The 25309-nt window shown below is 35.2% G+C and overlaps 1 protein-coding gene across 3 annotated transcripts in view; it reads left to right on the forward strand.

Annotated features, from left to right (window-relative positions):
- PIBF1 (progesterone immunomodulatory binding factor 1) overlaps positions 1-25309 on the forward strand; it is a 202270-nt gene that overhangs the window by 102006 nt on the left and 74955 nt on the right. For all 3 annotated transcript variants that reach the window (XM_039240089.1, XM_039240091.1, XM_039240090.1), the window contains exons 11-12: positions 16568-16733; positions 22632-22782. In XM_039240089.1, coding sequence (XP_039096020.1) covers positions 16568-16733; positions 22632-22782 — 317 coding nt within the window. The remainder of the gene's footprint in view (positions 1-16567; positions 16734-22631; positions 22783-25309) is intronic.

A 25309-nucleotide genomic window follows, 5' to 3' on the forward strand; every position in this document is an offset into this window, starting at 1 on the left:
AATGGTTTTTATATTTTTTAATTATTAGAAAAAAATCAAAAGAAGAAGGATATGTCATACTGCATGAAAATTATATTAACTTCAAGTGTTAGTGTCCATAAATAAAAGTTTTATTGGAAAACAACTGTACCCATTGGTTTATATATTATATATGCCTGCTTTTGTGCTAACAATTGCACAGATGGGTTGTTGCAATAGAGACCGTATGGCATGTGAAGCGTAAAATTTTTACTCCTCTAGCCCTTTATAGAAAAAATTTGCTGGCCCATTTATGCCAGCTTTTCAGCAGCTTAAGTAGCAGTGGTCACTAACCAGTTATCCATTTCATTCTCTACAACCGTTCACAGGTCTTAGTAGATAGGTCACCAGTTATAGATCCCTTCCCAGATATCAGCAGCACTGTTTCCCATGCTGAGTAAATGGAAAAGTATTTGACTTTGAAGACATAATTCTGTTTCCTGGTAAAGATAAGTTGTTAACATTCCACTGACTGGAAGATAAGTCAAAATCTATGCTTTTAAAATTTCCATGTTTTAAACAGTTAAAACATGTCACTGTTCATAGGGAAACATACGAAACATGATGGGACTGAAAAATGGAACTGCATGGCCAGAAAAGCATGTAAGGCCACCTATCGTTTTTCCCACAACCAGCTTTTTTTTTTTTTTTAAGGATTTGGCAATCTAGAATATTTAATTTTATTCAGCATCTACTTACATAGTACTGAGTATACCAGCAATTTTAAGTATATTACCAATCTTAATTCGTTTAATCTTCATGTGGTAAAATTGTTATTATTCCCATGTTACAGATACAGAAACTGCAGCAGGTGTAAAGGGCAGGTGTAGAATTTGAACCCACACATCTGGCTTCAGAATCCTTGCTTAATTTAGTTGTGTGTAAACGTGGAAAATTACATTACGTAAACAAACTCTTTAGTCTTATCACAAGAACCTTCAAGATCACCTGAGGCACTTCCTGAACTGTCTTACACAGTTTTCCAAAACACATCACCTTTATGGCTTTTTAAAGTTTTTCATGGTTTGACTCCCTTGGTGATACTGTCACTTGGATTTTTATCTTTAGCCACAAGTATTCATTCAAATTAAAAAAAAAATTGTTCTTTTGGCATGTTTGTGATCTTCAGAATGTGATTGACTTAGATATCTTTTTAAAGTAACCTTTAAAGCCTGTTTTCAGTGTAGTTGTGAAGCTGCATCCTAGAAATATTTATGGAATCTTTGTTAAATGTCTTTGTTTTCATGTTTATAGATTTTTTCCAATGAACAATATCAGCATTCAGAATCTGCATTGATTATGGTCTTTGCAAGCCAATGTATCCTCCCTAAAAAGTATTTTATATTTCGAGATAAAGTAGTTGAGGGAATACTCAGAGAGAGTTTATAAGAACTCAAAAAAGTGACACCCTTTTTGTCTTAAGAATAATTTTGAAGGAAAAGCCTTATCTTATATTCACTCCTAATCGGTAAGACACAGAGTCAAAGCAAAGGGAAATAACCTCTCTCAACTTCCTTCTGTGGCAGTCATAGCAGCCTCTAATTGACCTTCAACCCTCCTTAAACCTCTGACCTGATACACAAGTTTTCCTCTGCCCATGTAGAACCTTTGTGTTTTATTCTTTTTTTTTTTTTAATGTTTTTTATTTGTTTCTGAGAGAGAGGGAGACACAGAATCTGAAGCAGGCTCCAGGCTCTGAGCTGGCTGTCAGCACAGAGCCTGACGCGGGGCTGGAACCCACTAACCGCAAGATCACGACCTGAGCCGAAGTCGGGCGCTTAACCGACTGTGCCACCCAGGTGCCCCTTGTGTGTTTTATTCTTTGTGTGGAAAGCCCTCACCTGTTTCTTCCCTGTTTACCCTTCAGTCATGTTCTTTGTCTCTAGTCTCTTCCTCCTGTAGTTGTCTCTGTCCATATTTAACTGCCAACCGTGTGTTGTGGAACATTGTGTGTATGTGTTGTGTACATGCTTTCTTTTAACTTTTTAAAAATATATTTTTCTTTCTTAGATACAGTATGTTAAGGTGTAAGTAAGAGCCCAGACATATGAGGCAGTCTTGGATGCACACTCTAGCATTACTACTTAGTTGGGTGAATTAACTAACTTTTCTGAGTCAGCTTATTTCTAAAGCAAGAATAATCCTAAATTCTGTGTTAGAGTTTTGGAGATAGTTTCATGAGAAAAAACAAATACATATACATGGAAAGTAAATATAAATCTCAGGCACTGAAATGTTCAGCTCCTTTCCTTTGTATTGATCTCTACCCCTGCTGACAAGTTAGCCAGTTCACATTTTCTCTGCATAAATGCCTTTAGGGTTCTGTGACCACAAGTCCCTCCCAACCACTTCTTTGGGACTTGGTTACAAAAGCAAGTGAGAGAAAAGGAAGAGACCAGGCAGTAATAAATGCACCAGCTTTCTACCAACCTGGAGAGGAGGAGCAGTACTTTCTGGGATAGGGAAGCACAGGCAAGTGTAGGGGAAGAGGGAGGGCTAAGAACATATTTAAGAAGAAAGGGCATTTCTTCAAAATAATCATTGTAGGATGTTAAAATGTTTCTCTTTTTCATTCAGTTAATATTTATTGAGTATCTTTTATTATGTTGGGTGCTTTTTTATTTCATTTTTATCCTGAATATTTGTTTGTAACCATAAATAGATTGCTAAATAGATACCTTGGGATGTAGACATGTTCTAGAACTTTATAAGCTTTCTCATGTGATAAATAGCTGTAGAAAATAAAAATCTGGTTATAACATGATATGTGTTAACTAACTGTGTAAACTGGCATAATATTATATTTTGTATCTGTTTATTTAAGATCCCAAGGTAGTAGTGTACAGAAAAACTAAAGCAGTTATTTAGTCCATTAAGCCTAATGAGAGAAATTTAGAGATGAGGAAGTAAACCTAACAAAGTGACTTAGTTCTTTTCATTATTGTCTTATGTTTTCTTCTTCATTCTGTTTTCTATGCCCTCATGATAGACTTCGTTACATTCTTGTGGGTAGCCTGTGAGTTGCACTTACATTCCTAAAATTGTGTGTACATTTTGCCACTACTTTAACTCATTACAAGTCTTAGGTATATCTCACGGTCATATCACACTAACTTTGCTTCCTCTTTTGCATTTGTTTTTAAAATGTGTTAAAAATGTTGTCATGTCTCTAACACCTTAGTCATTAACCAAGCTGTACAGTTGTAGAAACTTTAATCTTTTTTGTAGCTCAGCCATACCTATCCTATAATCATTTTGGTTTCTTTTTTCTTCACTCCCTATAATTTGTTTTCATCCTATGCTGACACCTAAACCTGGAAATAGTCATGTTAATTCACTGGTTTTGTCATACTTTGGAAGAGACTGCCCCTCATCTAATTAATTTATGGTACTTGAGTGTTTTTTGCCCTGGCTTGAACATATTTAGTAATTTAAATTTTAGAACACCTAAAAATGGTTAATAGGACTCCATTCTTTAATTCTGTAAACAATCATTAAAAGCTTATAATATACCAGGTGATACACTATATCCTAGGAATCCAAAGATACATTAAACAACATTCTTGAACTTGAGTAACTTATATTTTTTCAATTGTACCAGGTATACAAGTGTGAGCATTTTACTTTTATTAGTCCACTTTATCTCAGAATTCAACACTCCCAAGTCTGTTGCACTGTGTGAGCGTTTTATTTATATTAGCCCATCTTAATCACTCAGAACTTGACATTCCCAGGTCTGTCCTCAGGGATTTTGATTCAGAAGGTCTAAGGTGGAGTCATGGCACCTACAGTTCTTAGAGGTTTCACAAGGAGTTCTGTTGGTTATCCCTGTTTGGGCTGCTTAAAACGAAGCTTAGGGATCATGCTCACCCTTGGAAAAGAAAAAGTCTTGCTAATGGTTCAGCTCTACCCAGGACTCTGGTTTCTAGGATCCCTGTTCAGGAGTTTCATAGAATCCGTAATTCTGTATCCCGTCTCAGAATAGTTTTGTGTTAAGATTTATAGTATTTGCCTGGTGTTTTTCAAGTTTTTATTTAAATTCTACTTCGTGAACATATATGCTAAAATTGGTTTCAGGTGTAGAATTTAGTGACCCATCACTTACGTAGAACACTCAGTGCCATCACAACAAATGCCCTTCTTAATACCCACTACCCACTACCCATTTGGCCCATTCTCCCACCCACCTCCTTCCATTAACCTTCAGTTTGTTCTCTATAGTTAAGTGTCTTACAGTTTGCTTCCCTCTCTCTTTGTATTCCCATTTCTCCTCTATTCATCTGTTCTGTTTCTTAAATTCCACACATGAGTGAAATCATACAGTATTTGTTTTTCTCTGACTGGTTTATTTCACTTAGCATAATACACTCTAGCTCCATCCACGTCACTGCAAAAAGCTTTCATTATTTTTTATGGCAGAGTAACACTCCTGTGTGTGTGTGTGTGTGTGTGTGTGTGTGTGTGTGTGTGTGTGATGCATGCATACCACTTCTTTATCCATACATCAGTCAGTGGACATTTGGGCTCTTTCCATAGTTTGTATTGTTGATAACGGTGCTATAAACATTGGAATGCATGTATCCCTTCAAATCAGTATTTTGTTTTCTTTAGGTAAACTCCTGGGTCTTAGGGTAGTTCTATTTTTAACTTTTTGAGGAACCTCCATGCTGTTCTCCAGAGTGGCTTCACCAATTTACATTCCCACCAGCAACACAAAAGGGTTCCCCTTTCTCCACATCCTTGCCTACATTTGTTGTTTCCTGTGTTGTTAATTTTAGCCATTGTACAGGTATGAGGTGGTTTCTCAGTGTGGTTTTGATTTGTATTTCCCTGACACTGAGTGATATTAAGCATCTTTTCATGTGTCTGTTAGCCATCTGGATATTTTCTTTGGAAAAAAGGTCTGTTCATGTCTTTTGCCCATTTCTTCACTGGATTGTTTGTTTTTTGGGGTGCTAGGTTTGATAGGTTCCATATAGATTTTGGATACTAACCCTTTATAAGATATGTCATTTACAAACATCTTCTCCCATTCCATCGGTTGTCTATTTTAGTTTTGCTGATTGTTTCCTTTGCTGTGTCGAAGCCTTTTGTCTTGATGAGGTCCCAGAGTTCATTTTTGCTTTTGTTTCCTTTGCCTCCAGAGAGGTGTCTAGTAAGAAATTGCTGCAGCTGATGTCATGAAGGTCGCTGCCTGTATTTTCCTCTAGGAATTTGATTGTATTCTGTCTCACATTTAGATCTTTCATCCAATTTGAGTTTATTTTTGTGTATGGTGTAAGAAGTGGCCCAGGTTCCTCTTCGTGTTGCTGTCCAGTTTCCTGAACACCGTTTGCTGAAGAGACTGTCTTTTTTCCGTTAGATATTCTTTCCTGCTTTATCAAAGATTAGTTGACCATATAGTTATAGGTCCATTTCTGAGTTTTCTGTTCTGCTCCATGGATCTGTGTATTTGTTTTTGTTCCAGTATCATCCTGTCTTGATCACTACAGCTTTGTAACATAGTTTGAAGTCCAAAATTTTGATGCCTCCAGTTTTTCTTCTTTTTTTTTTTCCAGTTACTTTGGTTATTCATGGTCGTTTCTGGTTCCATACAAATTTTAGGATTGTTTATACTAGCTCTGTGAAAAATGCTACTGGTATTTGGATAGAGATTGCATTAAATGTGTAGATTGCTTTGGGTAGTATAGACAGTTTTAACAATATTTGTTCTTCCAGTCCATGAGCATGGAATGTTTTCCATTTCTTGTGTCTTCTTCAGTTTCTTTCAGAAGTATACTTTTCAGAGTATAGATCTGTACCTCTTTGGTTAGGTTTGTTCCTAGCTATCTTACAGTTTTTGGTACAATTGTAAAGGGGATTGATCCCTTGATTTCTCAGTCTGCTGTTGCAATATTGGTGTATAAAAATGCAACAGATATCTGTACATTGATTTTGTACTTTAACTGTGACTTTGCTGAGTTCATGTATCAGTTCTAGTAATTTTTTGGTGTAGTCTTGGGTTTTCTACTCAGAGTACTGTGTCATTTGTGAATAGTGAAAGTTTGACTTCTTCCTTGCCAGTTTATTTCATTTTGTTGTCTGATTGCTGAAGCTATCACTTCCAGTACAATGTTAAATAACAGTGGTGAGAGTGGACTTCCTTTGTTGTTTCTGACTGTAGAGAAAGAGCTCTCAGTTTTTCCCAATTGAGGACGATACAAGCTGTGGGTCTTTTATGTACAGCCTTTATGGTGTTGAGGTATGTTCCCTCTATCCCTACTTGGTTGAGGGTTTTTATCAAGAAATGATGCTATATTTTGTCAAATGCTTTTTCTGCATCTATTGAGAGGATCATATGGTTCTTTTCTTTTATTAATGTGGTATATCATTTTGATTGATTTGTGAATATTGAACCAAAGCTGCAGCTTTAAATGGAAATTTGTCTAAATAAATATCTTTTACATCCCTTTTTACTTTATACAGTACTTTATGTGTTAACTGTAGTAAATTGATTTCCCTCTTTGAGCTATATAGTATGGAAAAATAAGACAAAACCATAGCCTCCATTCTGCTATTGTTCACACTTGATTCTACTCCATAAAAGCATCCTCTAAAAGTGCTTTTTCTTGTCACTTTTTTTCTTATAGTGGTTTTAGGTTCACAGCAAAACCAAGAAGAAAATACAGAGAGCCTACAACTACTTTGGATTCCGTTTTATATATTCTGATTTTTTTTAGTGTGCCCTAACATTCTGCAGTATATATTAAAGGCAGCAGGAAATAGTTTGAGTGCTATAAAGCACTGATATAATAAATACTCTTGGTTTGGAGGATGATTCAAGCTGAATTTTAAGTGTTGTCACGTTGTCACATAAGGGAAAATAGCTACCCATACAAACACTATTATAAAATATTTCTAATTTTATCTCATGCATGCTTTGATTTATTTTAAGGCAACATTCCTCTCATTTATTTCACTTAAGTGCTTTTATCCTCACATACCTGCAGTACCTATTTTTTGCCTTTATAAGATGGCCAAATATTACTACATATTGTTTATTAATGACATTACATATTTTATTTGATCATGATATGATAGATGCATTGAATTACTCTAAATGCATGCTTGAAATTCTTATAAATCCATGGTGCAGTTGTTAAACATACTCAGCGTTTTTAACCCAGCAAAAAAGATTTCTCACATTCATTTAAGAATTAGTTTGTAAGCCAAAAATGACAGATGTAGTATTACAGCTGAGAAGTGAACTTGCTGAAGAAATCATCTAAATGGCAGAAACATTTGGAGAAATACCCAAGTGCCTTTTAAATTCCTTTCTCTTGTCCTGTAGTAACCATTGTTGCAATGTTGATGGTTATTTTTATAACTTTTCTCTATCTGCTTTCTTTTCAATTTAGAAAATTTTAACAATTGGAAGGAAACAATCAGTTACTGGAACTCTGATTCTCTGTAATTTTATATTAATATTTTAGAGCTTCAGTAATTGCTCTCCCAGTTTTCATTAAAGGTAGTTGTGATTCAGTATCAAGGAATATATTATAAAATTTAGTAATACCAAGATGACAAAATGTGAGAGAAAACAGTTGGCAAAACAACAGGCAACAATAATGCAAAAAAATAAAATCTCTAAAATAACATTTTCTATTTTAATATCAATGAAAAGAAAGCAATTTCAGATAAATAATATATATAAATCATCGTGGGGTTTGTTTGGTTTAGGGTTTTTGTTTTTTGTGTGTTTCAGGGGTTTTGGAGCATTTTGGGTTTTGGTTTGTTTGGTTTGCTTTCGCTCTTTTGAAGTACCCGTTAAGTACTGTAGATTGGGGATTGTAGGACACCGCTTCTTCTTGGGATCAGAGATCTCTCAAACATTTTCAAGATATTAAAAACTAACCAACCAAAACTTACTCTACCAGACCTTGATAGTACATACTTCATCCCTTACTTAGTTAATAACACTTTATTATGAGAAGTGAAATATATCAGAGCCAGATTCTTTATATTGAAAATAGTTAATATTTCACTTTTTTAATTTGCCTATGTGAAAGATGTTTGAGTTGCCATTATAAAACTTCCTCTTAAGTAAAAAAAAAAAAAATCATGTGATGTAAAAGTAACTAACTTTTACTCCAACTTCCCTTTACCCAGATATCTTTACCTACAGTGGTACAATTTTTTTAAGATTTACATTTTTCCTTTCTTTTTATATAAATGTAAATATCCTTATATGAGTTTTAGATATATTTGTAATAGATGTCTAAATGTGTACATAAGTAATGAGTCAACTCAAGTTTATATTTTTTTAAGTATATTTTTATTTTTATTTTTTGAGAGAGAGATAGAGAGCCAGGGATGGGCAGGGAAAGTGCAAAACAGAATCTCAAGCAGGTTTCATGCTGTCAGTGCAGAGCCCAATGTGGGACTCAAACTCAAGAACTGTGAAATCATGACCTGAGCTGAAATCAAGAGTCAGATATTCAACCGACTGAGCTACCCAGGTGCCCCAAGTTTATATTTTTTAAAGAAACACCTTAGAATCTATGAATCCAAATGAGGATATCCTCTACTGAAGCAGGCATATTTGGGGCCCCTCCACTCTTCCCAACGGTCCTGGCATTGCTCAGTAGGGTTACTTCATAGTCCTTGGAGCAGCCCTTAACTGTAAAGGCCTTATTCTTCTTCAAAGATCATTTTGGTTTGAAAATTCAGAGTAAAACCATTGCATTAGGTGGGCGAATAAACTGGGTGCTACTATTTGGTGTGAAAAGTGAAGTAAGAAATTAGGGAGAATTTAAATGTCTAACAATAGAGTAATACTTAATGGAAAATTATAGGGCCAATAATACTACTTATGAAAGGGGTTTAGTAGTGTATAAGCTTTTTAAGTTCTGTCAGTGAAGTCAAGGACAGCAAATTCTATATGAAGATATGAGTTATGTATATAATGTACATAGTAAACATTTTATATATGAGAATATCAAAGATTGGTGACAATGTGGAGTAACCATATTTCATACACTTTCGGTAATATTTTAATATTGCTATTTGGGGAAAAATTGGGCATAATCTACAAAAATTTAAAATCTTTTGACCTAGGGGTGCCTGGGTGGCTCAGTTGGTTAAACATCCAACTTCAGTTCAGGTCATGATCTCACTGCTTGGCTCATGAATTTGAGCCCCACATTTGTGCTGACAGCTCTGACCCTGGAGCCTGCTTGGAATTCTGTGTCTCCCTCTCTCTTTGCCCCTCCCCCACTCACACTCTGTCTCTCACTCCTTCAAAAATAAACATTTTGACCCAACAATTCTACTTCATGGTATCTATCTTAGAGAAACATTTACTTGTACATGGGAGGTATTATTTAGGATAGTCTTGAAAGCACTGTATGTAATTAAAAAAATTGGAAATCTAAATATTCATCAGTTTAAAATGAAATGGATTTAAATTAATTAAATAATCTGTCTGCATTGTGATCACCAGTGTAGCAAATGAAAGGAATGAGGTTCAGACAGGGAAAGATCTCAAAACATTTTTTTAAGTGAAAAAAATAATTTATAGAGTATTTGTGACTTGATACCATTTTTTTATAAAAAGAAAAAGACTGATATATCCTTCTGTATATAATATATGTGCATTGTTTAGAAAAAATTCTGGAAAAATACACAGAAAACTGATAACAGTGTTTATCTCTTAAAGGAGAAAAAGTTGAAAGTGGGGATGAAGAGACCTTTAATTGTTATTTGTAATATTTGAAGTTTTTACCCTGAGAATGGATTTGTTAAAGTATTACAGAATTGAAGATAAATTTGAAATTTTTTAATTGTGCAGAGAAGATGAAAAGGAAATAATAAAAATATAAACAGCAGTTACCATTATGAGCTTATAAATGATATCTTTCTTCTATTATATAATCAGTACAAAAATTAAAAAGACATTTTTAAAAGGCACAGGTTATAAATGATGAAAGGACATTTCTTATGTGGCTTATTAATTATTTAAGTATAAAAATGAAACAGTAACAGAATCGTTTGTTCAAATAAGTATCTCTTTCCTAGTCCTGTAAAATAGTTGCACTCATCCTAATATCACCAATGCATTTGTTTTTTTTTTAATTTTTTTTTTTTTAATTTCTGAGAGAGACAGCGTGAGCAGGGGAGGGTCAGAGAGAGAGGGAGATACAGAATCCCAAATACGCTCCAGACTCGGAGCTAGCTGTCAGCACAGAGCCTGACGCGGGGCTCGAACTCACGAACTGTGAGATCATGACCAGAGCCGAAGTCAGACGCTTAACCGACTGAGCCACCCAGGTGCCCCGCCAATGCGTTTGTTAAAAATTCGGTCCTCTTCCTTTTATTTATTTTTTATTTTTTTTAGAGAGGGAGTGAATGTGCACGTGCACATGTGCATGATCAGGGTAAAAGCAGAGAGAGAGAGAGAGAGAGAGAGAGAGAGAGAGAGAATATTAAGCAGGCTCCACACTAAGCACAGAGCCTGATGCAGGGCTCAATCCCACAACCCTGGGATCCTGACCTGAGCCAAAATCAAGAGTAGAATGCTCAAATTCATGTAGATTAGCCTGTCTAATAAATCCATTAGTAGTTTTGGTGCATAATTTTAACTATTGGTTTAAACCAAGTTTCAAATAGGTATGAAGGACTTCTTTTGACTTCATATATTTGGTATCATATCTCTTCTTTAAACAGAAAGTGTCTATATTACATAAATCTTAAATATGGCCAATATGGCCAGTAAATGTTTTCTTAATCAATTAGTTGTGTTTCTAAATACAGGTTTTAGTAAACCTCATATGCTTGTCTTTACTCAAATATCACCTTAACAGAGAAATGCCTTTCCTGCCCAACCTCTTTAAAATAGCACCACCAAAAATAAATTAATTAATTAATTTAATTAAATAGCAGCACCACTAATTTGAGTATCATTCTCTATTCTCTCACTCTGCATTATTATTATAATTAGAATTTATTAGCATTATTACCTTCCATTTGTTTATCTCCCACCATTAGAATGTGAGTTCTGGGAAGAATAGTGATACTGTTTGTGGTTTGCTTATATGTAGTAATTAATACCTAACACAGCTAGGGGCACAATAAATATTTTTAAATGAATTAGGTGTTGATGATTGAAATATTTTGGTTAATGCAAAGTTAACCCTATATAAAATAGCAATTTTAAAAGATGAGATTTAAAATATACTTTTGTAAAAAATACTGTGTCTTCTTGTATGCCCCATATGCTTTAAACACATAGTTGGTAGAACACTAGTTAATGTAATATTAGATATAGATCTATAAATATATACAGATAGATATATACTGTTGAGAACTAAAAAAAAAACAAAAACAAAACTTCAGGGCATAATTGAAAACTTAGTGGTTTTGTATCTTTAACCTAAGGCAATTAGCTTTTCCTCAGCCACAAAAGCAGAAAATCCAAAGCAACAGTTTTTTCCCCAATTCTTAATTCGCTTGAGTCTTAGGGTTTGGTTAATTATTCAGTAATTTATCCAGAGGCATTTTGAACATGTGATGCAGGTCTAGAAATGCATGTAGTACAAGTCTAGAAACACAACCACAATTCTCTGGAAAAAGAATGAAAATGAGTCTTACCCCTCAAAATTAGAAATAGCAGGCACAAAGAGTAGTTAAGGTATGGATGAGTTATTAGCTCCACCAAAATGAATCATTTGAAAAGGAATTGAACATCAACTCGGTGAGGCCTTCTTAATAGAACAAGGAGAAAGAGGAGTCTGAGACAGCAAAGTAAAATGGGATTGGTAGCCCATTTGGTAGCAAATGGGATTGGTTGCCCATTGTGTGGGCAAGACGGCTTCTTGGGTGACTAGAGAAGGCAGCTTCAATCCTTGTCAACTTCAGTTTCCCACGCCAAAATCCACCAAAGGCTTCCTGTCTGGACATTCAGGTCCATCTCTGTCTCGAAGTACTCCTCTTACATGTAGCAAGTTAATCAACAGCCTCAGCCCCATGGGCTTATGAAATTTAGAATTAGATTTATCCTCCTTGCACAAATGATGCAGTGGTCCAACCATATGACTATTTGTATTTGCTCCCATGTATTCTTCTGAGCCAACAGTATATTCTCTGTATTGACCCAGAATACCTTTCAGTCCTTTCTCTCAGTTAATATGCCTAATGCCTGACAAGTAAAAATCCTTCCCTGAACCCTTGCCAGTAACTGGAAATCCTGTTACTTTGCTTAGCTTCTTTTGCCAGTCTTCCTGGTGCAGGTTATACTTCCGGTACTCTATCTACACACAGCTGTCCTCTGGCACACAGGCAGATGCCTTGCCTCAGCGGTTGCTCTGCCTTCCCTCCAGATTGGACCAGCTCTCAAAATTTCTTAATGGAAGGACCACTTCCTGGTCCTGGTGATTATAGGAACTGTCACCACTGAAGACAATCTATTTTGGGTATTTTACCTTAGAATGGCTCTCTATCAAATGAGATTAGATTACAGTTCTGAGTAAATATCCAGGTTTAATATCAGGATAGCCATGAACGTTTTGTGGACAAAATTCAAAGATCAGTTGTTGTTTCTTGTTGGAAAGTAAAAACTGAGATTAAATAAAAGGTTAATGATTATATAGGTCCTTCACCTTTTTACCCAGTGATAACCTTGTTGATAGAGTTGGGAATAAGCTGTATCCACTTCTTGGCTTAATACATCACAGTGTAATGAGCAAAACCCTCACCACAGCGTATATGTAAAGACTGCTCAGGTAAATACTGTTATAAGAACTTCTTGTTATTCAGTATTTTATATGGTGCTTTTGTTTAAATTAGTTCTCCCATTTCTTTTTTTTTTTTTTTTTTAATTTTTTTTTAATGTTTTATTTATTTCTAGGAGAGAAAGAGACAGCGTGAGCAGGGGAGGGTCAGAGAGAGAGGGAGTCACAGACTGAAACAGGCTCCAGGCTCCGAGCTGGCAGTTAGCACAGAGCCCGACGCGGGGCTCGAACCCACGAACCGCGAGATCATGACCTAAGCGAAAGTCAGACGCCCAACCGACTAAGCCACCCAGGCGCCCCTAGTTCTCCCATTTCTATGGGTTGAAGGCCACGCTCCTGGCTCTCCCACAGTTACTGCTCAGCATTGCAGAACGCGCCACGCTGCTTGGGGTGAATTCACCAGGGCCTGAGGCCACTTCTTAGGTGTGAGGATGTTGGCAGCTCCCTACTTAATAGGTGCTTTTCACCTTTTCACATTTCTTCTCCTATATGTCCAGCTTAAAAATCTTGTAGTGCATTCCATAAGAACAAATAATTAATTCTAGGACTTTGTATTACTATTTTTTAAAGTAGTATGTGATAATGGGTGAATCTTACGAAAACTGAAAACCCAGTTCCAAATGTAGCATTAACCTAGCTGAATTGTGGCCTGGGGTGAGATCATTGTGAGGATAGTTAGAGGTTCTGATTATACTTTTAACTTTGTAAGAAATTCAACTTCCTAAGGTAACTGTACTGAATTAGAATGTCAAACAGAGTTGTTAACATGGGAATAATAATGACTTAGTTCAAATAAGATGTTCACAGTATGAGGATGAGATGAGAAGTCTGAGTCAGCGAAGTAAAATGTGACCGGTTATATTCGCAAAACACAAAGCGGGAGCGACCTGAGACCGTGCTCTCGTTCTGGTCCGTCCCTCACTGCTACAACTGACTTATAGATGTATCCACTTACTAAACTAGTGTTCTCAGATTTCCAGGGGATAACTACTGTTTTTTAACTTTTCAGTACGGGGGAGGAGTAATAGTGCTGAAAGTAACTTTCAAGTGCTGGATTATGAATAAGAACAGGTGGAGCTAAAAGCTAAGCTTTTAATTTCCCACTTGGAGTCGGCATTGATCACCTACCATGTCTTGAATCCATAAAAAAGGCAAACTTTGCAGTTTTATCTTTTCAAAGCAATTTCAAAGATCAATATCCCACTGTAAATGACTTAACAAAATTTATTGTATAATGCACTCTAGTGTGTTCCCAGTTTAGCATACAAAATCCAAACTGATTTCACACACTATATACAATTATATTTATAAAACAACCTACCCCAAGGGGTACAGGGACATTTTCATGTCAGTAAAATGTTGAATTAATAAATGTTTGAGTGAAAGAATTTTTTTGCCACTTCACACCTATGAGAATGGCTGTAATAAAAGAAAAACAGACAATGGTAAGTGTTGATAATGACATGGAGAAATTGGCACCCTCATACCTGCTAGTGGGAATGTAGAATAGTCCAGCCACATTGGAGAGCGGTTTGGTGGTTCCTCAAAACTTAGAAATAGAATGGCTATATGACCTAGGTATATAACCTATTATTTTCCTTGGTATATAACTAGGAGAAACGGAAACATGTTTACTCAAAAACTTCCACATATGTTCATAGCAGCATTACTCATAATAGCCAAAAAGTGGAAATAACCCATATGTCCATCAACGGATGAAGGGATAAACAAAACATGATATAACCATACAATGGAATATTATTCAGGTATAAAAAGGAGTGGAGTACCAATTCATGCTACAACGTGGATGAACGTTGAAAACATCAGCAAGCCACATATTATGATTCCATTTACATGAAATGTCCAGAGTAAGCAAATCCATAGAGCAAGACAGTAGAGCAGTGGTAGCCAGGGCTTGGGGGACAAGGGAATGGGAAGTGATTGCTAAGTTGACACGAATTGCTTATTTGGGTAATAAAAACATTTTGTAATTAGATAGTGGTGATTCATACACAACTTTGTGAATATACTAAAAACTAAAAAAAGTGAATTGCATACTTAAGAGGATTAACTTTCATGGTTTATATATTATGTCTCAGTAAAAAGTGTTGTCAATGTTTGCTTATCCATACAAAAAATATTTTTATATATCTCTAGTTACATATATCTATATATAACTTCTTAACAATTTTCTTCATATATATATATATATGTAAGCCTTCTCAAAAAGTTAAGCCGACAAGCTGACATTCCCCTGAAAACCTTACTGTATATTAAACCATGTGTACCCGTATACATTGACCTTCCACTAGTTTGAATGTGAGATGTTTTCATCAAAGATAAAAGAGTGCCAAGAGTGAAGTAGCCAGTAGCAAATATCTACTACCTATCTTCTCTGATTATACTTTGAATGTGATTGTTATTGTCACTTGGTGAAATGACCTTTGGAAAGCTTAATCTGATCTCAGAAATGTCAGTTAAGAATATCATGTAGTAGTGGAAAGATCATTGCCATAGAGTCAAATATAGCTGGACTTCAAACCCAACCTGAAATGTTCTAGCAGCTTCTGCCTGTTAAAGAAATTCTTTGACATCTCTGGGCCTCAAGTTCCTCATGATCAAAATACGTACTAGGGTTGTTGTGGGGATTAAATGAGGTACCCTGAATAAAACTGACGGTACTGTCTGCTGCTTCCCTGCCGTACACATACTCTTGTTTTTTCTCTCTGCAACGCTTCCCATCCCAAACCTCCTATACACTTCCCTCCCCGCCACAAACACATGCACACACCTGTATAAACCAAGTTATGTCTGCCTCCTTCATGTTCCCGTTGAAGCTAGGGATTACCCTTTTGAAGCACTTGTCATACTCTGTTGAATTTTCATGTTTATTTGCCTATCTTCCCCAGAAAACTAACTTGTTTAACAGGGGGTGTGGGGCAGAGGGAATAACATTTTGTCTACCACTATATATACATTTATTTAGCATAGTGACTAGCTGAATAAATAACTTGAATACATGAATTTTAATACATATCTAGCATTGTATTGGGCTCATAATAGCTCCCTAAGACAGTATAATGTGTCTATGTTTTGCTGTCTAAAACATACTCATCCTGAAGCATTTTTAAATTTATAATATGTGGTGATTTATATATGGAAAGGGTTTTATTACTAGTTAGACTTATGAAATGAAGAAAATGTTCCTTATCTGTGTTACAAAAGACTACTTGTTATATATTTTGTACATTATTTGTAATTTGTACATTATGTTTTCTTATAATATTTATATTTGTATACATGTATATATATATACTAACTTAAATTTTATAAAAATCCTAAGAATTTGCATAGTTCATGCTATCTTCTATATGACATTATTTAGACTTAGAAACAGCAAGCTTGGCAACAATTTTGCTGTAGATTTAAGAAGACCTTTGAAATGTATAGAAATTAAATCATTTTAAGCATTATAACTGAAACTTACTCTTACTCTTTTTTATTTTAAATGTCTTACAAAATAATAGTAATAGGCAATAATTATTTGGAGATGGAAGGGATAAAAATAAGGGAACAGTAGAGCTAGTTTAATTGGTGTATTTTGTTTCCAGACTTAGCATATTTCCATTAGTATGCCTGTCTAAATTATTTACAAAAGCTTTGCTGAATAAATATGTTATTAATCACATAATAAGATGGGAATATAGCAAAGTTAAACATAATGTTTATATTTATATAAATTTTTCCAATTTCTTTATAGTCTTGCAATCATTCTGTTTCAGGTACAGAGAACTACAACTTAGTACAGAAAGCAAAGTAACAGAATATCTCCATCAAAGTAAGTTAAAATCTTTTGAAAGTGAGCGTGTTCAACTTATACAAGAGGAAACTGCAAGAAATCTCACACAATGCCAATTGGAATGTGAAAAATATCAGAAAAAATTAGAGGTATGTGTACAAGCCTTTCTTTTAAAATTAGCCTAACATGGGTTACTTGGCTGCTTCAGTGGTAACATGCAGCTCTTGATCTCAGGATTGTGAGGTAAAGCACCATATTGGGCATAGGGTTTACTTTTTTTAAATAACAAATAAAAATTAGTAAAATTAGCATAGCATGTAAGCTCATTAAGTACAAGGTCTGTGTCATGTTGAGCTTTATTTTACCTATAGGACCTAGCACTGTCCTGCACATGTGCACACGTGCATGCACGCACATGCACACACAAGATCAATAGATCTCAGAAATATGTGTACCACAAAGGACTGGAATTGTTAGAACACACAAAAAAAGAAAAAGATTTCATTCACCATAGCAACTAAAAAAATATATAATTACTTGGAATAATTTTAATAGGAATAGTACAGAGGCTATTATCAAGAAAAACATACAGCTTTACTAATACATAAGAAGAAACACCCATCTTCCTGGAAGGTAATATTCAATATTACATATTTTTTATTTCTATCACGTAATATTACTTGCTAGCATGCTCTTTTTAAAAATTTTGTTAAATGTCTTTTATTTTATTTTGAGAGACAGAGACAGAGAGAGATCAGGGCAGGGGCAGAGAGAGAGGGAGACAGAATCTGAAGCAGGCTCCAGGCTCTGAGATGTCAGCACAGAGCCTGACACGGGGCTCAAACGCACAGACTGTGAGATCATGACCTGAGCCAAAGTCGGACACTCAACCAACTGAGCCACCCAGGCGCCCCTAGCATGCTCTTTTTTAACTGAACAAAGTAATTATGTAATATAACTAGGAAAAAAATCAAAGTAATCAATTTTTGAAGAAGATTGATAAAAAGAAATAATGAAAAGAAGTATGTATCACATTTTAAAATGCATTCTGAGGCAAGAACAATTAAAACACACCCAAAAAAAGTTCATAAATGGTATCAAATACAAAGCTTAAGACCCATAATCACATAAATTTAATAATATATTCATTGTAAAGTTTATTTTACAAATCCAGGGAAAAGGTGGATTGATAACAGTGTTGTGGTAATCATTTGACTAGAGAAAATAGTTACTTCCATACTTCACACTGCATATCAGAATAAACCTCAGATGGGTCCTATGTAAATGTAAATGCAAAGCTATAAAGCTATTAAATAGCTTTCTAAGTAGATACAGATGAAATTTTATATTATGTCTGCCTGGGATCTGTTGATCTGTTGATTAAAAGTAGGGGAAGAAATCATGTAGGAAAAATAAATGAAGACTGAAAAATAATACTTGTGTTACATCGGAGAAAGGGTTTGGGTCCTTACTGTTAAGAGGCCTCTAATCAAGAGGACATACCTTCCTCTTCTAGAGACTATGTAGAAGGCATGTACTCTTTCCAAGAAAAGGCATGAAAATTCTTGAGAAATAGGTGAAAACATGTATTCTCCCTAATAATTAAAGAAACAAACTTTTTTTCTACCTTTACATAAGTCTGTTTGTTGTTTTCAAACTGCTGGCAAAAGTACCGTTAAAGGGGAAATCTCATGTGCTTAGAAAATGGAACCTCTCTTCAGGAGGACAGTATGGTAACCTGCATTAAAGTCCTTAAAAAGTTGATCGAGTAATTGTAAAGGAATTTTACCTGAGGAAATAAGAAATGCTTGTAAACGGTATATCAATGGCATACTTACAGCACTAAATATTATAGCAAAAATTGGAAGTAATTTATTCAAATAATAGATAATTAAACAATTTACAGTAAGTAGATTTTAAGCTATATAATTGCTATATTTGTGTATTATATGGTTACATGTAATCAGGTTCCTGAATATTTTAGATTTGTGGGAAATGCTCATTTAAAAAATTGAATGAAATACATATAATAATGTCATTAACATGATTAATTAGCCAATGATGTGTGTTTTCATTACAATAATACCTCAGAGATTACATTTCTGGGAAGTATTCTGATAAGTAAAACTAAGATTAACAAGATAAAGGGTCTCAGAAAATAAAGCCTTGGGAAAAAATATAAAAATAATATTAAATACATATATATAAAGAAATGGAAAAGTTATAGATAGTGTTTACTTCTAAAGCAAACCAGTGTTCAGCACTTAATACTTTTTCAAGTACATTCTTTGAGAACCTACTGCAGTCATAATCTGCAGTGGCAGATTCTCCCACACATTTTCAATTAGACTGAATTAGATCAGCTCTGAATTGGTATTCATCTTTTGTAAGTTATTGTTAAAATTTCATAATTCCTAGCAAAATGCCTTTCCTTTTTTTTTTTTTTTTTTCAGATTGGATGACTGCTTAAAGATGTGTGTTGGGGCAGGTGGAAGGGAATGGGAGGTATATATAGGAAGAGAGGAAAGCAGTTCCCCTCTCTCTCTGTGCTTCTGAAACAAATAGTTCACTAAATAATACAGCACACAGTACCGATGTTTACTAAACCATTCTGTTTTATTATTTTTAACTGGTTGCAATCTGAATTGATTTCATGACCTTTTAAAGGTTACAACTTGCAATTGCCACTCTCTCATACACCTCTACCCATTTGGTTGGTGAATGTGGCTGACTGGCAATTATTGTTTTTTTGTGCGTAAGGGTTATGGAGAAACACATTTGTAAAAAATAGGGGTTTTTTTAAGTTGATTTATTTATTTTGAGAGAGCGAGCACACATGCACAGGAGAGAGAGAGAGCACACACGCAGAGGAGGAAGAGGAGGAAAAGACAGAGAGAGAGAGAGAAAGAGAGAGAGAGCACACATGCAGAGGAGGAGGAGGAGGAAAAGACAGAGAGAGAGAGAGAGAGAGAGAGAGAGAGAGAGAGAATCCCAAGCAGGGTCCATGCTGTCAGCATAGAGCCCAACACAGGGCTCGATCTCACAAACTATGAGATCATGACTTGATCCAAAATCAAGAGTCAAACACTTAACCAACTGAGCCACCCAGATGCCCCCAAAAATATTATGTTTCTAAAAACCTTTGATAAAACTGAGGCTTTAATAGCATTTCTTTACATTTTCTCCTCTGTTAAACTAGGAGCCTTGAGAGGAGACAAGATATTATTCATTTATCATTGTGTCGCCAATACCTAACACAGTGCTTTGCTCATGGTGGATGATCAAGAAGTAATGAGTGACTGAATGGTTTGATGGATGTTAGTACAGCACTGTTGTTAGAATCCATTTTTCTGAAGTTCCAGAAAGTATTTCTAAGACCATTTCTATTTATAATGAATTTGGGGGAGAAATAATCTTCTGAAAGATAAAGATTGTTATATTTATGCACTTTTCTGTGGCTTTTACCCAATATTCTCATTGATTTGTAACTTGGGGACTATTTTACTTTAATTATCAACTGGCAAACACTCCCAAAACACTGGCTTTCTATTTTTAGATCTTTTTAAAGCAATTATTGACCTATAGTTTTGTATTATCATTCATTTTATATATACCTATGTATGATTTTATATAATTTTGTATTATCATTCGATTATTTAAAGGAAGGAAATACCCACTGTGAAAGCTTAATATCTAATGGATTTCTAAAAGCCGTTGATCTGTTTTATGCATTCTGGTCAAACTCAAATGTTCATATATTGGTTTTTCCTAAAGAATATTTAATATAATAGCCTTCCATAGGTCCAATAATCAAGTTCTCTTTGACTTTTCAAATACAGTAATAAATTTATCTATAGAAGCTGCTCAGGCAGATCCATAGTAAAAAGGAATTCTCTGCCATGGAGTCCAGCAGTGTTGGGTGTGTCTGGGGATCTTTCTGGGCTACAAAGAGAAGATTTTAAATTACATCTCTCAATTTAATAGTACTTCTAAAATCCCTTCTTAGAATAATACTTTACAAAATATCCCATCTTCCACATTTTGCTTATCTCTTCAGATATCCATTTCTGCAGTTTTTCCTTGTGCGGTATTTTGTTGAGGAGGGTGGAATACAGACAAATAGTATCAGCTGTGCTGTGAGAATAATCACTTAACAATGTCATTACTGATACTCTCTATTGACTGTGGAATTAGTGTCATCAGCCACCAAAGTCTTAATGAATGACATCTCAATGTAATAAATTCTATGAAAGCTCTAGAGTATTTCAACTGTCTAATAATTTAGTTATAATGAATTAATAAGTCTGTAGAAAACAAATTCCAGCTGGCAAGAATGAAGAAGAAATAATACTCAAAGATGAATTTTCTTTTATTGATCCAATCAGGAACACTAAAAATCATCCTGTAATTTTCATCATTATTCCCATGTTATTCTTTCTTTATCCCCCAAAAGAATAAGTTTGGAGAGTGGGAGATAATGTTTAAGTTATGTCAGGGGGGAGTTTTGATGAAAATAATGGAAGGAAAATAAGATGGAATAGATTAAGGAAAATTAAATTGTTATTTCTACTTGTTAAAAACTGTGGGGTGCCTGGGTGGCTCAGTCGGTTAAGCATCTGACTTCAGCTCAGGTCATGATCTCACAGTTTGTGGGTTCGAGTCCCGCATCAGGCTCTGTGCTGATGGCTCAGCCTCTTTCAGATTCTGTGTCTCCCTCTCTCTCTGACCCTTCCCTACTCATTCTCTGTCTCTCAAAACTGAATAAATGCTTAAAAAAAAGTTAAAAAAAAAAAACTGTAACTAGATCTATACCTTCTCCTTTTTCCTCATCAAAGAAAGCACACAATCACGTACATTTATTAGGATGAAATCGTTAAAGAAAATAGGTTGTGTTAAAAATTGTTTAATTATAGAGAATTCAGAGTACTTAGGCGAGTGGATCTTTATTTCTACAAGCCATTTAATACAGAGTTCTCATAATTCTTAAAGTAGTAATAACATTTTTCAAACTTACTTTGTTCTGGGCACTCTGCTAAGCACTGTGAATTTATTATCTTATCTAATCCTTCCAACAATGTTTTGTGGTAGGCCTAGAAAGAGTCATTAATTGCCTAAGATCCGAAACTAAGTAAGTGTCAAAGCTAGCATTGAAACCCAAATCTTTCTGGCTGCAAACTCATATTCTTAACCATAATATTCTGTTGCTTTTAAGGAAATACTACATTACTTATGCTGTATTGGAAAGCAAGTATAATACCACTCCATAACTTAATCTCTACTAGTTAGTAAACTCTTTAAATAGTTGGAATTTAAGCATTAAAACATTTCCTTTGTCATTAGAAATGTCTCCTCTTTTTAGTGAATTCATTATCATCATAGTGATTCTTTCAACAAACCAGTAAAGAATGTAAAGTTTTTTTGTTCTTACACAAAATAACTCCAATTTCCATGCCTTTTTTTTTTTTTAATCTTTTTTAATAATTGTTGAAATCCTTCCTTTCTACAAAGGCATTCTCTGATACTGCCCCAGGTGGCACTTCATATATATCATGTTGGTTTGTTGCTTTGAATTTATGATTGTTGGAGAAACCAGAAATCCTATTACACCCGTGGTAAGCGTAGATGGAGTCAGCTCTGATGGAAAGCTGAAGGACGAGTGTAGCATTTTCACACACAGCTTTGTAAGCGCACGCCTTTCTCCAGTTGCTGCAGGTGCCACATAAATGACCTCCAGTAAGGATAGCATCACTGCATTTTTGTAGTTCTAACAAGTAAATGCTAATCTTATTCCTATAAATATTTCTAAGTTTTAAATTTGTTGTTTATTCAGTTCATACAATAAAATGGTTCATAATTTTCAGTTACGAACCATGAGTTAATTTACCTCAGAAATAATTGTAGCTTCTCAGTCATCTCAGTTGAGCTTTCTCCTCATACTTAAATCATTAGAAAGAAAAAAATTCAAAAGGCATTTTTGTGTTAACATTTTTGTCTTCACTGTTAACCTTTTTAATCCTGCCTTTCTGATTTTTTTCTTCCACTATTAGGTTTTAACTAAAGAATTTTATAGTCTCCAAGCTTCTTCTGAAAAACGCATTACTGAACTTGAAGCACGGAACTCTGATCATCAGGCAAGGCTCGACATTTATGAGAGATTGGAAAAAGAGCTTGATGAAATAATAATGCAAACTGCAGAAAGTAAGTCGCCCACCACCTCACACACACAGCTTTTTTTCTGGCAGCACAAGGAACCTGCGATTGTTTTTAAAAACACTGATATGTTTCTTTAAAATCCAATTGGTGACTTTTGAAAAATATATATTTTATATTTTAATAATTAGTTAATCTCAGTTTCAGTAGTTGACATTTAAAAATCAGGTTAACTATGGGGCGCCCGGGTGGCGTAGTTGGTTAAACGTCCGACTTTCACTCGGGTCATGATCTCGCGGTTCGTGGGTTCGAGCCCCGCGTCGGGCTCTGTGCTGACTGACAGCTCAGAGCCTGGAGCCTGTTTCAGTCTGTGACTCCCTCTCTCTCTGACCCTCCCCTGCTCACGCTGTCTCTCTCTCTCTCTCCTAGAAATAAATAAAACATTTAAAAAAAATTAAAAAAAAATAAAAATAAAAATCAGGTTAACTATATGGCTGGCTCAGTCGGTGCCTGACTTCAGCTCACGTCATGATCTTGCAGTTCCTGGGTTCAAGCCCCATGTCAGGCTCTGTGCTGACGGCTCAGAGCCTAAATCCTGCTCCAGATTCTGTGTCTCATGCTCTGGCTTTAATGTTTTAAATAAACATTAAAAAAAAATTTTTTAAGAGGTTAACTACAGTAGATTTTTATCTTTTCATTTATTTAGTTCCCTCATTGAACAATGAAATGTTTACATATGCCAGGATCTGGGGCCATGGAGTTCATGTGATAATTCTCACTAGTCTAGATCCCTGGAAGAATCAAGCATATTAAAGATAATAAAGTAGTGAGATATGTGCTATTAGCAAAAAACAGGCATTTCACAGTGGGAATACAGGAGCAGTCATAAGTTAATTCTACCTTAAAAAAATATTTTAATGTTTATTTTATTTTTGAGAGAAAGAGAGAGACAGAACATGATTGGGAGAGGGGCAGAGAGAGAGGGAGACACAGAATCCAAAGCAGGCTCCAGGCTCTGAGCTGCCAGCACAGAGCCCAATGTGGGGCTCAAACCCATAAACCATGAGAGCATGACCTGAGCCAAAGTCAGACGTTTAACTGACTTAGCCACCCAGGCGCTCCTAATTACACTTGTAAGGTGAGGAGTACAACACCTAAGAGGGGAGATGACTGACACCTTGAGTCTTAAAAAACAGAAATTTATTGAATGTACTGGGTTATAATCCTTAACCTTTAATTTCTACTCTGTTTCCTCTTATTATACTGTCTTCCTGTGTTTTCCTTGACTTTAAAGGAATATTTTATTTTATTTTTTATTTTTTCAAAGTAGGCTTCCATGCCCAACATGGGACTTGATGTCGTGACCCCGAGGTCAAGAGTTGCATGCTCTACTGACTGAGCCAGCCAGTTTAAGGGAATATTTTAAATTAACCTTTCACTATTGACTGAGATATTTGCTACAGCACATTATTTTTGTTCAAAAGTCAGAAATATCAGCAGCATTCTTATAAAAGTGGACTTAAACTTCAACTGAAGCTGAAGTTGAATTTGAATCTATTTGGGCACATTTTCTTGTAAAGGCTATGTTTGTTGTATTTGTAGGCCAATTTAAGGAAAACTTATTTCATTCCTATCATTATCTTTTTTCTACTTCTAGGGTCAATATCTGATAACTGGAACAGTTTCCAAATTTGTCTTTAGTTTTTCACTGGAGTCAGAGTCTATCTTCAACTCTGATTTGACTCTAATTTGATTAGAGTATACACTTGCCTTAAAACCTCTCTGTCATCATCTTGAGACAGCATGAAGTCATATTCCTTAGCATGACTTTTTATAGACTTTCCTTTATAGTTTATGCCTTGCCATTCCCTGTCATGGCATATTATTTTGAAGATTCCATACTCTCTTATCTTCATAACTTTGCATACGTCCCTCTGTCTAAACAAAAAAGGAATAGAACAGAGCTTCCTCAGACTGATAAAGGATATCTACAAAAAACACAGTTAATATCATACCTAATGATGAAATATTAAATGCTTTCCCATTAACAGAGAGAACAGAGCCGAGATTTCTATTTTTATAACTTACATTAAACATTGTAATGCCATTTAAATATTTTTATATCCCATTTATATGGAAATGCAGGTGCCTATTAAAAGGCCCACTTTTTTTTTTTTATGGTTTGTCAAGGTGGTTTCCATATAACACCCAGTGCTCATCCCAATAAGTGCCCTCCTCAAGGCCCATCACCCATTTTCCCCTCTCCCCCAACCCCATCAATCCTCAGTTTGTTCTTAGTATTCAAGAGTCTCTCATAGTTTGCCTCCCTCCCTCTCCCTAACTCTTTTTCCCCTTCCCTTCCCCCATGGTCCTCTGTTAAGTTTCTCCTGTTCCACTTATGAGTGAAAACACATGTTATCTGTCCTTCTCTGCCTGATTTATTTCCCTTAGCATAACACCCTCAAGGTTCCATCCACATTGCTACAAATGGCTAGATTTCATTCTTTCTTATTGCCATGTAGTATTCCATTGTATGTATAAAGCACATCTTCTTCATCCATTTATCTGTTGATGG

This window comes from Hyaena hyaena, unplaced genomic scaffold (genome assembly GCF_003009895.1).
Source record: "Hyaena hyaena isolate Hyena2069 unplaced genomic scaffold, ASM300989v1 scaffold_166, whole genome shotgun sequence".
Taxonomy (NCBI): domain Eukaryota; kingdom Metazoa; phylum Chordata; class Mammalia; order Carnivora; family Hyaenidae; genus Hyaena; species Hyaena hyaena.